Raw genomic sequence first — 10,330 nt, 5'->3', positions numbered from 1 at the left:
CATCACTAGGACATTGTTAGATCAAGTTTTTTCATCAAATGCCTTGTATTATGACTTAGGACACTAAATAGGGCGGCTGTTGGACTTGCTCTTAGTTGCATAATAAGTTATGTGGTTGCAATTAATGAAAAATATACCCCTGCGGGGCCAATACTAATATGACAAAAGTAACCACGAAATCAACTAAAAATAACTCTAAAATCAACTAAAAATAACCTACTTCTTTGTAAATAACAATCCTCATAACATTGATTTCATTCATCACTACTAGTCTCTCGTTACAGGCAACAAATAGATTACCTGCATTTGAAATTCCGATATTATCACTTATATCTGAAAACACAATATCATCGTCGCAGATCTGACAAGACCTTAAGAGACCATTTAAGCGACGAAAATGGATAAAGTTTGAAGATTCGTATAAGAGATAACAAATGATATATCATTTAAGTGATTGTGAATCAGAGATGAAGAAGATAAAACCATGTACAAAGCTATGGCAAGAATGAGCGCATAATTGGAAGTTTTAATGAGATTTTAAAAGAACCGTATTTTTGCAAGAGAAAAAGACATACGGTAGTTTTGCAATTAAAATGTTAAGAAGGGGGTATTTTTGTCAAATTTCCTTTAATAAATTATTCTGAAGAAAAAAGAATACTATATTTCCATAGCAAGAAAATTCTAGAAACATTTCAATAACTTTTTTTTTTTTTGATAAAAAGGAATCAATTCATTAATTAAAAGCCATACGGCATCTACAAACACAATCGAAATTGGACAGACGCTGAAAAATATCGCTGTTGAATCCTTCCTTCTTGGAGAGGCAACTGAGCGATTTGAAGATGATTTGAATATACACACTTGTTTCCATCTGATTGGTTTTCACCTGAGTATTCTGAACAATCGACCATAGATGTGATCCCATGATAACCTTCAAATCTGAATCAAACCCATGAAAATCATGCCGATCTATAACCTCGGTCATGAAAAACATCAAAACACACCAAACACAAAACAAACCAACTCTCACAAGAAGGAGAGACTAACAAAACCCAAATAAATTGGGAACTTATTGAATGAGAAATAAGATTTCAAAACAAGAAAACAGGAAAAAAAAGGGAATCGGGGCTTTCCACCAGTGAAAACTGATTTACCCGGTGTCCAAAAAATACATCTTTGATTAAAGTGTCCCTCAACACTTGAATTTCTAATTATTTTTCTTTCTTATTATTTTTGTTTCCTTTCCTCCTCAAAGAATTGCCGGAGACCCGGCAGGTAGATTTAATTTATTACATAATTTTAATAATTTTATTTTTATGAAAAACATATTTTTATTGACAATAATAATATTATTAATACTAACGAATTTCAGTATATAAAAAATTTCTATTACCAACAAGATTTCATTCATCTTTTCTTCGACTTTGTGCGTCACATGTAATCACATGTTTTGGAAATTTGTGGAGTTTAGTCACATACTCACATTCACTCTACTATGTACTCCTACATTGTACACTTTTCTTGCGAATGAAACACTTGTTTTGAAACTTCCAAATTGATGTTATCATATATTCTTTAAAGTAGTTTCAAATGATTAAACAATTGTGATCCATCATCGACAAATGGAACTGTTTCACTAAGTCTCATATGTAAGTCCCACGTGAAAGAGGCCGTTGGCTAAGCTATTATATTAATATTATATCACACACTGTTTTATTTATTTATTATGCACTAAGTCGAGAGTTTTCACAGAAACAACTCCCTACTCTAAAGATAAGGACATGATCAGCGTACATATTACCTCCTCAAACTTTATTTTAAATCGTATATACTGACTATGTTTGGTTTGATTTGGTTCCGATGATCTACCGAATTCTCTGAAAACGCCTTTTAAATTGTTACGAGTTACGACCCAATTGAAGATACAAACGGGCGAAGAAACCGAGAGTCGTAAAAGCTGAGGCCCAAGTAAAACTTCAGCCCACTTCCTCTCCACTTATAAAACTAAAACAAATATTTTCCCAAAACCCTAGCTGCTGCGCCCTCGTTGATATACACATCTACACTCTCTCAGCTTAATCCGAAGCAGCTATGGTGAGTCTCAATCAAATTCTCATATGTTTCGAAAATGAATCTATCTTTTCTAATTGTGTGTATATGTGTATGTATAGGCGGACGTGGAAGTAGACGTGACGGCAGCAGGAGCACCGAAGAAGAGGACGTTCAAGAAGTTCAGTTTCAGAGGAGTTGATTTGGATGCGCTTCTTGATATGTCCACTGATGAGCTTGTTAAGCTCTTCGGTGCTCGTGCCAGAAGAAGGTAACCGCTTTTTGTTTTTTAATTTTGTATTTATGTTGATTTTTTGGTTTTTTAGTTAATTGTGATGTTTATTGATTGATTTGGATCGGTGAATGTGATAGGTTTCAGAGAGGGTTGAAGAGGAAGCCGATGGCTTTGATCAAGAAGCTCCGCAAGGCGGTATGAATTGAATTGATCTTTTTTGGTTTGGGACTCTGTTTAGTTTTTGCTGAATTTTTGTTTTGGAATTTGCTTAGGTGGTTATGAATGTGTGTTCTATGTGTACAATGTATTAAGCCGTCTGTTTTGATTTGTGTTAGTTTATTTTAAATTTACGGGATTTACCATCAAAATGTATGCATATGAGGTCAAGACCAAGTAGTTCTGTAGTTCTGCTGCTGTGTTTCTAATTTATTTTGTGACCTATTAGTTTTACATAATTAGATATCCCACCATAAGGTTTAAAAGTGTGTAGATTTTTAAGAATAGCAACCATGTTTTATTGCACCCTCTATGTATTATGTATATCTTCTATTGAAGGTTCCGGTATATTTTGTCATTGCTAATTTGCTATCTTGGCCAATTCAGTAATGTTATTTAATAGAGCACTTCAGGGAAAAAAAAACTTAAAATGAGTATCAATGACGCAGAGCTTTCTTTGCATTGAACGTCATACTTGCAGTTATGATATGGATGTTACTATTAGGCTTAAGATACTGTTGTCCTCTTATTTTTGAGGTTGATGATATCTACTATACCATGTCCTTTATCAGTTAGCAAATGGGGCCATCTTTGTTAACTTGTTTTGTTGAACTGAAGAATTTGTATTGAAAATTTTAACCTTAAACTCAAATTTTGAGTTTGATCAAATAGAATTAGCATGAGTCGGATGTGATCTGGACAAGTTAGTCTTATTATGTGTTGCTGGGAATGGAAATATATATCAAGATATATAATCTCAAATATGCCAATCGGGAAAAGACACATTATCAAATAACACAGTGCCTTGTTCTTTGACTATGCCTAGAATTGATGATCAAGTACGGGAATATTATAAATGTTAGCTGTAAGATGTGATTGCACTTTAGTTCTGGTATTTTTTTTTTCCCTATTGATGAGTCTGTTGACCAATGTGTTCAGAGACTGATGAGATAATGTTTTGATGATTAATTTGCATCTCTGTCTAAATGAAGCTGGAATGTATGACATATACAGCAAATTATTTATGTTATATCTACTAATTGCCTTCTTTCTACAGAAACGAGAGGCACCAGCAGGTGAGAAGCCAGAGCTTGTGAAGACTCACCTTCGCAATATGATCATCGTTCCTGAGATGATCGGGAGTGTTGTTGGAGTTTACAATGGCAAGACCTTCAACCAGATTGAGATCAAGCCCGAAATGATCGGACATTATTTGGCTGAGTTCTCCATTTCATACAAGCCAGTTAAGCATGGAAGACCTGGTATTGGTGCCACCCACTCCTCAAGGTTTATCCCATTGAAGTGAGATCTTTTGAGAATCTGGATTGTTCTTGAGTTTCGTAGTTACATTATTGAAGTTATGTATTAGGTTGGAATTCTCAATTTGGATCTGTTAATTTTTAAACTGTTTTAATTTGAAAAGGCTATCCCTGATGATAGACAGGAATTTATTTCTATAAACTTCCAATTGAAATTGTTTTGCTCCCCTGATTGTTGGTAAACTGTGCACCTAAATTTTAGCCCAGCTTTTGGAAAATTGTGCTGAGAACTGGGATATGTTAAAACTGAACCATTTGTTTTGTTTGTTGATGAAAAATTAGCTTTGTACTGATTCCATATATTTTCACATATATATAGGAGGTTATATATATACTTGTGCTATTTTCTCTTCTCTTGACAATCATTTCAGTGGTGGACTCACGACTAATCTAACTATTATATTTATAGTTTTTGTGTTCAACTTTAAATTAGTGTAAAATCTTGCTATCGAATAGTTCGGTTCGTTGTGGAAGTCTGCAGTTTTACTCGCATGGAGTAATTATTTATAGCAAGACTGCATTTTACCATGCACCTCAAAGTTTGCCGGTTCTCTTCCTCAATGGTTTAAAAGAACTGTCGTCTGTCGATAGCTATGTGGCTCTCCATATTTTGGGACCCAGGTCATATGATAATATATATATATATATATATATATATAGGGGATGGTTCAACGAGGAACTCCCTTCAGCGAGTAACTTGGTAACTTTTGATCTGAGCCATACAATACATCTACACGCGTGTAACTGTAAACCTAACACCCAGACACTTAAGCACGCGTGTAAACACATATTCACATATATTTTTTTAATTTGATTTTATATTTCGTATTATTAATATATATTTTTAAATTATCATATTTTTTATGATCTATCTTTTTAATTTTTTGGGTATGCTCTTAAACTATATTACTATATTAAAATACATCAAAACTATAGTATATTCTGAACATATCCTTGTTTATTTATATATTTAATTTTAATTTTAATTTAAATTTATCTATTTTTTATAATATTAATTTATATGTTCTATATTTTATAAGACTATTTAAAATTATATGTTTTATACACATATATGTATGACATAAAAAATTTAAAAAATATATGAAAACTAAAATAGCAAAATATAAATTACAGAACAAAATAAAATGTATAGTAACGTCAAAAAATAACATTTACAAAATTATTTAAATCAATTACAGTACACAAAAAATAATACAGAACATAAGAATTGAAATACAGAACATATCATAAGTTTCATATTTTTTTACGGCGTGTCATGTATTTTTTAAAATCATCTATTTCTTAATAATTTTAACTTATATGAATCAATTACTGTACACAAAAAATAATACAGAACATAGGATTTAAAATACAGAACATGTGTTATGTATTTTTCAAAATCATCTATGTCTTAATAGTTTTAACTTTTATAATAAACATAGTTTTATATTATATTAATAATTAATCCATACACAAAAACAACTACATAACATAAATCCCTACTACGTAGAAGTCGTGTCCTTGTTTCCAGGGTTTGGGTGTATGCACGTGTCTCTCCCTATTTTTATGCCGTGTCCTGTCTATGTTTTTAAACTTGACCGCTCCTTCTTTCATATATCATTGGCTCTCGTAAAGAGTTACTAAGTTACTATTTATAGTGGATCCTCAAGGAGAAGGCCCCTATATACATTGGATGAAATATATCCAAAGGTAAAAACATTTATAGAAAGAACCTTACGATGTTATCCAAAAATCAAAGTTCTTAAAAGTCAAGAGAAGCTGCCAATGGGCGAGTGAGGATTATGTGTAGTGTGTGAGAAGCTGCAGGACAGGGATGCTTATGCATTTATAGACTTATAGCTAGGACAACATTTGCACATACCACAGGATAGAAATTGATTTCAGAACAGAAAGTATTCAAAATTTGTTACAAGATGAGTACGGAAAAAGCCCAGGACAATACCACAGCACTATGCCATTACAACAGAAAAGATGTTGTAACCTGTAAATTATGGCAACTTGTAGATACAACATTATTTGGTACACCCTAGAATTGCATCTTGTAACACCAAAACGTATGACACATGATACATCTGTGGCTGCAAAACATCTTACTGACAAGATGAAATAACTAGTTTTACAATATATTCTTGGAGGCGAATATATTATTGATACCTCACTCCGACATCCTTTACAACTTCACCAATCCGATATGCTATATTTGATGTGTGTGCATCACCAAGTAACCTAAGAGCCGCCTCCTTGCTAACAACAAGAACCATCCCAATTCCCATATTAAAGGTCCGCCTCATTTCCGCATCTTCTACTCCTCCAGCCTTGCAATTATTAATACAGGAGAGAGGTAAGAGGAAAATATAACATACTGGATATCATGGAAACAGGTAACAGAAGCATGACATTTTTTGGTAAATTTCTGGCAAGCTTTAAAATTTGAATCAAAGTACAATGTTAGTAAACTGATAATTTGTCAGAATGATTTATTCTTTGCAAGTAAAGGCCAGTGTGACCTAATGATGGAAGTGAAGAGGTACATGTGGTGACTCACCTTCTGTATCCATTTGAAAACAGGAGGAACTACCCAAGAATCCTTGAAAATTACAGCTCCAAGGCCGTCTGGAAATACACGAGGGATATTATCTGTAAAACCACCGCCAGTGATGTGGGCGATTCCTCTGACACCTCCCTTGCTGATTATATCAAGCACCTGCTTTTACAAAATTCAATTATCATTCTAGCAACTTTTAAATACCACTGACAATTATATGTAAACCAGATAAGAGGGATGACCTGCTTAACGTATATAACAGTAGGAGCCATCAATGCTTCACCTAATGTGACAGATTCACCAGGGAGATTGTCTTTTAGAGAGAGTCCACTTTTAGTAAGGACCCTGCATAAATGTGACACCAACATATAGGCTACATGAGAAGTGTAGACTATAATCAATCAATAATTAACTCTTATTTTTGCTACTAGTAATTTTGAAAATTAATTCAACAAAGTATGAAGGCAGAGGATTCAAATGTATCACAAAGCAACTGTAATACCTTCTGACGAGAGAGAAACCATTTGAGTGAACTCCGCTAGAAGGTAGGCCAATAAGAACATCTCCCGCCACAATATTTTTCCCATTGATAACGGAATCTTTTTTTACGCTGCCAACCGCAAAACCACTAAGGTCATACTCACCATCGGCATAGAAATCTGGCATCTCTGCAGTCTAAGGAGCAAATGAACTTTACTTTTTAAGTATATAGATTTTGTTGATTAAAGCTTGCAAAATCAAACTAGCAAACTCGCATGCAAAAAAAACCCTCCTGTGAGTTTCTAACATGCACGATGCCATGATGCATGAGGCATTCAGCCATTGCAGTAAAAGTAATTACATGATACAATGTGCATCAAACCATGTTAACCCACCTCATTAATTATGCATAAACAATAAAAAGTAGCCAAGCAGGAAAATATGATTGTCTTCTACTCATACATAAATACATATACTGATATACCTATATTTATACAAACTCCCTCTACCTAACTCCCTCAACCTTGCTATTACATCCTAAACCTGTTCCTAGATTGGCCAGTAAAAATTATAAAATGTTCCATAGATATTACATATAATATTTAAATATTAATAAAATATTACAAACTAGAATACACAAACAAAAGTTGTCCTAAAGATATATTAATATATATCACTTTTAACACATTACTGGATCCACCATCACTAAACCAAAAAAATGTGTAATATCTCAAGACAGCTGGATTAGTTTTTAAGTAGATACATTCTCAACACATCGAATTGCGTTATTAAAATATTATGAAATCTCCAGAGTAACGGTGAATACCTCTCCTCCTAAAAGAACACATTCTGATTGCTGGCAACCATCGACAATGCCTTTTATAACCTGGGTAAACATTAAGCAAACATAAATAAGTTAATCTAGTATTCGAGACAAACTCAGAACAGTTTAATCACAGTGCTTACCTTTTCAGCCAGATCAACATCTAGACGACTTGTTGCGTAGTAATCAAGAAAAAATAGAGGCTTTGCACCAGAAGTAACAATATCGTTGACACTCATCGCAACCTAAAGGAAATTGCTTTAGTAAAAAATATACAGAAATAACATTTTTGCATTACAAGACACGGATACAGTATTGCTATTTACCAGATCAATGCCAATAGTGTCATGAATTCCAGTTTCAAATGCTAACTTAAGTTTGGTTCCCACGCCATCTGTACCAGCCACAAGATAGGAATCCCCTGCTCAAGAAAGAGCGCATATTAAATAGTTTGAAATCAAATAAAATATTAGAAGTCTGAGCTGAAGACATATATAGCATGTATGCCATGGGGATTGGTGCCTACTTGACTAAGCATAATTTTACTGCTTTTCAGTATAGTAATTTCGAATTTATCCATTAAATTGTTGCAACATCAATTGTAGAATTATAAGGTACTCAAAATTGCAACTTTCACAGAAAGATTGACTTATAGCAGCAAGTACACATGTAAACAATCTTCAAGTAAAAAAAACAATTTAAACTTGTGACCTAGAACACCAGGTACATAAGCCTGTGCTTTACCCAAAACTTCTATCTATTACTTCGGTTGTGTTGCACACTTGCAGACTTGTAAATCTCAATTACTCTAGTGTCTAACAACTTAGTAATACAAAGAGTGACAGAAAATGAAACGACCAGTTTTTGAGTGAGGAAAAAACAGAGCAATTTGTTTTGTAAGATAATGAGACCCCAAATAAAGTAATATAAGATGATATAATATATTAAAGGAACCTCCCTCAGATTCAAGTTCCTTAACGCTGGAATCTGCAGTTTTAAAATGTTTTATAACACATCTTGGATTGTGTCTACGTCATATTAATACCATCAAGAATAACTTAAATAAGTTTCTTTTATAAGTTCAGGACTCAAATTGCCATACAGAAACTAGGAAGAAGACAATACCAAAAGGATAAAGTCCACCAAAGCCTCCGATTCCAGGAGCCATTTTTGCAATCCTTTTAACAAGCTCTGATCCAGCATCTATGTCCACCCCAGCACTTTTATAAGTAAGCATGCCCTCATACTTGTTACCGCCATCCACACTACTTTCCGACATCGTGCACAAAATTCTACTGTTAACCCTTTTTGTTCTACATAAAACTTCTCTAGGAGCCAACGAATATGCAAAACACCTATTTGAGAGGCGAAGGTGCAAAGGGTCACGTAATTGTGCCACAGACATGCCCAATTTCGGACAAGAAGGGCTAACAGATGTCACATTGCATCTCGAGAGCTCGAAATTTGCTCCGAAGGGCATAGTCATGGTTCCGAGAGCAGATTATCGCAGGACTGTACAAAATAATTGAAATGACTACAGGCTTCTCATATACAAACTACTTAAATCACAACAAAATATTGTTTCATCAAACAATTTCAATTAAAGAATACAAGTGCAAAATCACATTAAAAACCCACATGAACCAAATCAAGATATACAGATTAATTGGAATGTGTATATACATAAAAGCAATGATTAAATGAAGAAATTGTGTGTATAACTTACCACCCAGATAAGAGAATGAAGAGAGAGTAAGCTCTGTAAGCTGTAGCCTAGGGTTTAAGCAAGGTATACCCCCAATTTTAATTGAATTATAAAAAAGAAGCTAGGGTTTTACTTTTTACTCGTTTTCCGTTTTACATAGGCTATATGCAATGCAAATATGCAATACCTTTTCAACAGTATTCGGGGTTTTTTAAAACAAGAATATTCCTTTCCTGATATTGAACCGGTTTGTGAATTAGCGGTTAGTGGATTTAAATTAGATGTTTTGACTACCTGAATGAAATAGAAGTTTTGACTAGCGGAATGAATTAGAAATTTCTTGTAAAACTGTTTGGTAAATAACTGTTTGATGAACTTTTTGCGACACATATCCAAACCGTTAACCTAAAAAACTCTTCAAAATATCTTTTTGAGAATTAGGTTTTTAAACTCAAACCTCTATTTCAATCCGTTAACTATCAAACACTAACATTAGCGGATTGAAACGGTCAAACCTCTGGGCCACCTCAAACCTCTAACTTCCAAACACGGTCATTGTTATTATCGTACTTGGATGAATATTTTAAAATAAGAAATTACAAAAACTAAAAAGGGCAAGATGAATATAGTTTTAAAAATCATCGATTTGATTAATCGCTAAAAACTACCGTACTGATTCGATTTTTTAAGAGTTTGTATTCCACTGAGATTTTAGTGGATTTTATATAGACTTTGAATTTTAATAGATTGTCTAATTTTGATTTTATGCAGATTCCAGATAAAATGCTGCAGGGTTAGTGTAGAGTTTTTAAGACTTAAATATCGGAGAATTACCTTGTATACTGTTTTTTAAATCTTACTAGTTGAGAAGCCGCGCGTTGCGGCGGCTTATAAAAATTATATCAATGATTCAATATTAATATTTGTAGAATAAAAT

The 10,330-nt window shown here is 33.4% G+C and overlaps 2 protein-coding genes across 2 annotated transcripts; one reads left to right on the top strand and one right to left on the bottom strand.

The window, feature by feature from the left end:
* The first annotated feature begins 1,926 nt into the window (after nucleotides 1-1,926).
* Nucleotides 1,927-3,986, top strand: LOC108193500 (small ribosomal subunit protein uS19x). The gene is made up of 4 exons (XM_017360182.2): nucleotides 1,927-2,094; nucleotides 2,172-2,320; nucleotides 2,422-2,479; nucleotides 3,558-3,986. The coding sequence occupies exons 1-4, from the start codon at nucleotides 2,092-2,094 to the stop codon at nucleotides 3,804-3,806; spliced, it is 459 nt and encodes a 152-aa protein (XP_017215671.1). The 5' UTR covers nucleotides 1,927-2,091; the 3' UTR covers nucleotides 3,807-3,986.
* A 1,712-nt stretch (nucleotides 3,987-5,698) lies between these two features.
* On the bottom strand, nucleotides 5,699-9,558 carry LOC108193470 (phosphoribosylformylglycinamidine cyclo-ligase, chloroplastic). The gene is made up of 9 exons (XM_017360135.2): nucleotides 9,415-9,558; nucleotides 8,814-9,200; nucleotides 8,015-8,109; nucleotides 7,832-7,933; nucleotides 7,692-7,751; nucleotides 6,888-7,060; nucleotides 6,628-6,730; nucleotides 6,386-6,544; nucleotides 5,699-6,155 (listed from the first exon to the last, which is right to left on the bottom strand). The coding sequence occupies exons 2-9, from the start codon at nucleotides 9,172-9,174 to the stop codon at nucleotides 5,985-5,987; spliced, it is 1,224 nt and encodes a 407-aa protein (XP_017215624.1). The 5' UTR covers nucleotides 9,175-9,200; nucleotides 9,415-9,558; the 3' UTR covers nucleotides 5,699-5,984.
* Between the last annotated feature and the right edge of the window lie 772 nt (nucleotides 9,559-10,330).

This window comes from Daucus carota, chromosome 7 (genome assembly GCF_001625215.2).
Source record: "Daucus carota subsp. sativus chromosome 7, DH1 v3.0, whole genome shotgun sequence".
NCBI classification, from domain to species: domain Eukaryota; kingdom Viridiplantae; phylum Streptophyta; class Magnoliopsida; order Apiales; family Apiaceae; genus Daucus; species Daucus carota.
The sequence above is the reverse complement of the archived record's forward strand: the minus strand, read 5'-3'. Positions and strand labels throughout refer to the sequence as shown.

Bases quoted from the DNA above. Each gene is read 5' to 3' on its own strand.
- LOC108193500 (XM_017360182.2), top strand. The intron at 2,321-2,421 runs GTAACCGCTTTT...TGAATGTGATAG, and splicing joins GGTGCTCGTGCCAGAAGAAG to GTTTCAGAGAGGGTTGAAGA. The intron at 2,480-3,557 runs GTATGAATTGAA...TTCTTTCTACAG, and splicing joins TCAAGAAGCTCCGCAAGGCG to AAACGAGAGGCACCAGCAGG.
- LOC108193470 (XM_017360135.2), bottom strand. From the start codon at position 9,174: ATGACTATGCCCTTCGGAGCAAATTTCGAGCTCTCGAGATGCAATGTG. The intron at 7,934-8,014 runs GTAAATAGCAAT...AATTTCCTTTAG, and splicing joins ACACTATTGGCATTGATCTG to GTTGCGATGAGTGTCAACGA. The intron at 7,061-7,691 runs GTATTCACCGTT...TTTGCTCCTTAG, and splicing joins GTGTTCTTTTAGGAGGAGAG to ACTGCAGAGATGCCAGATTT.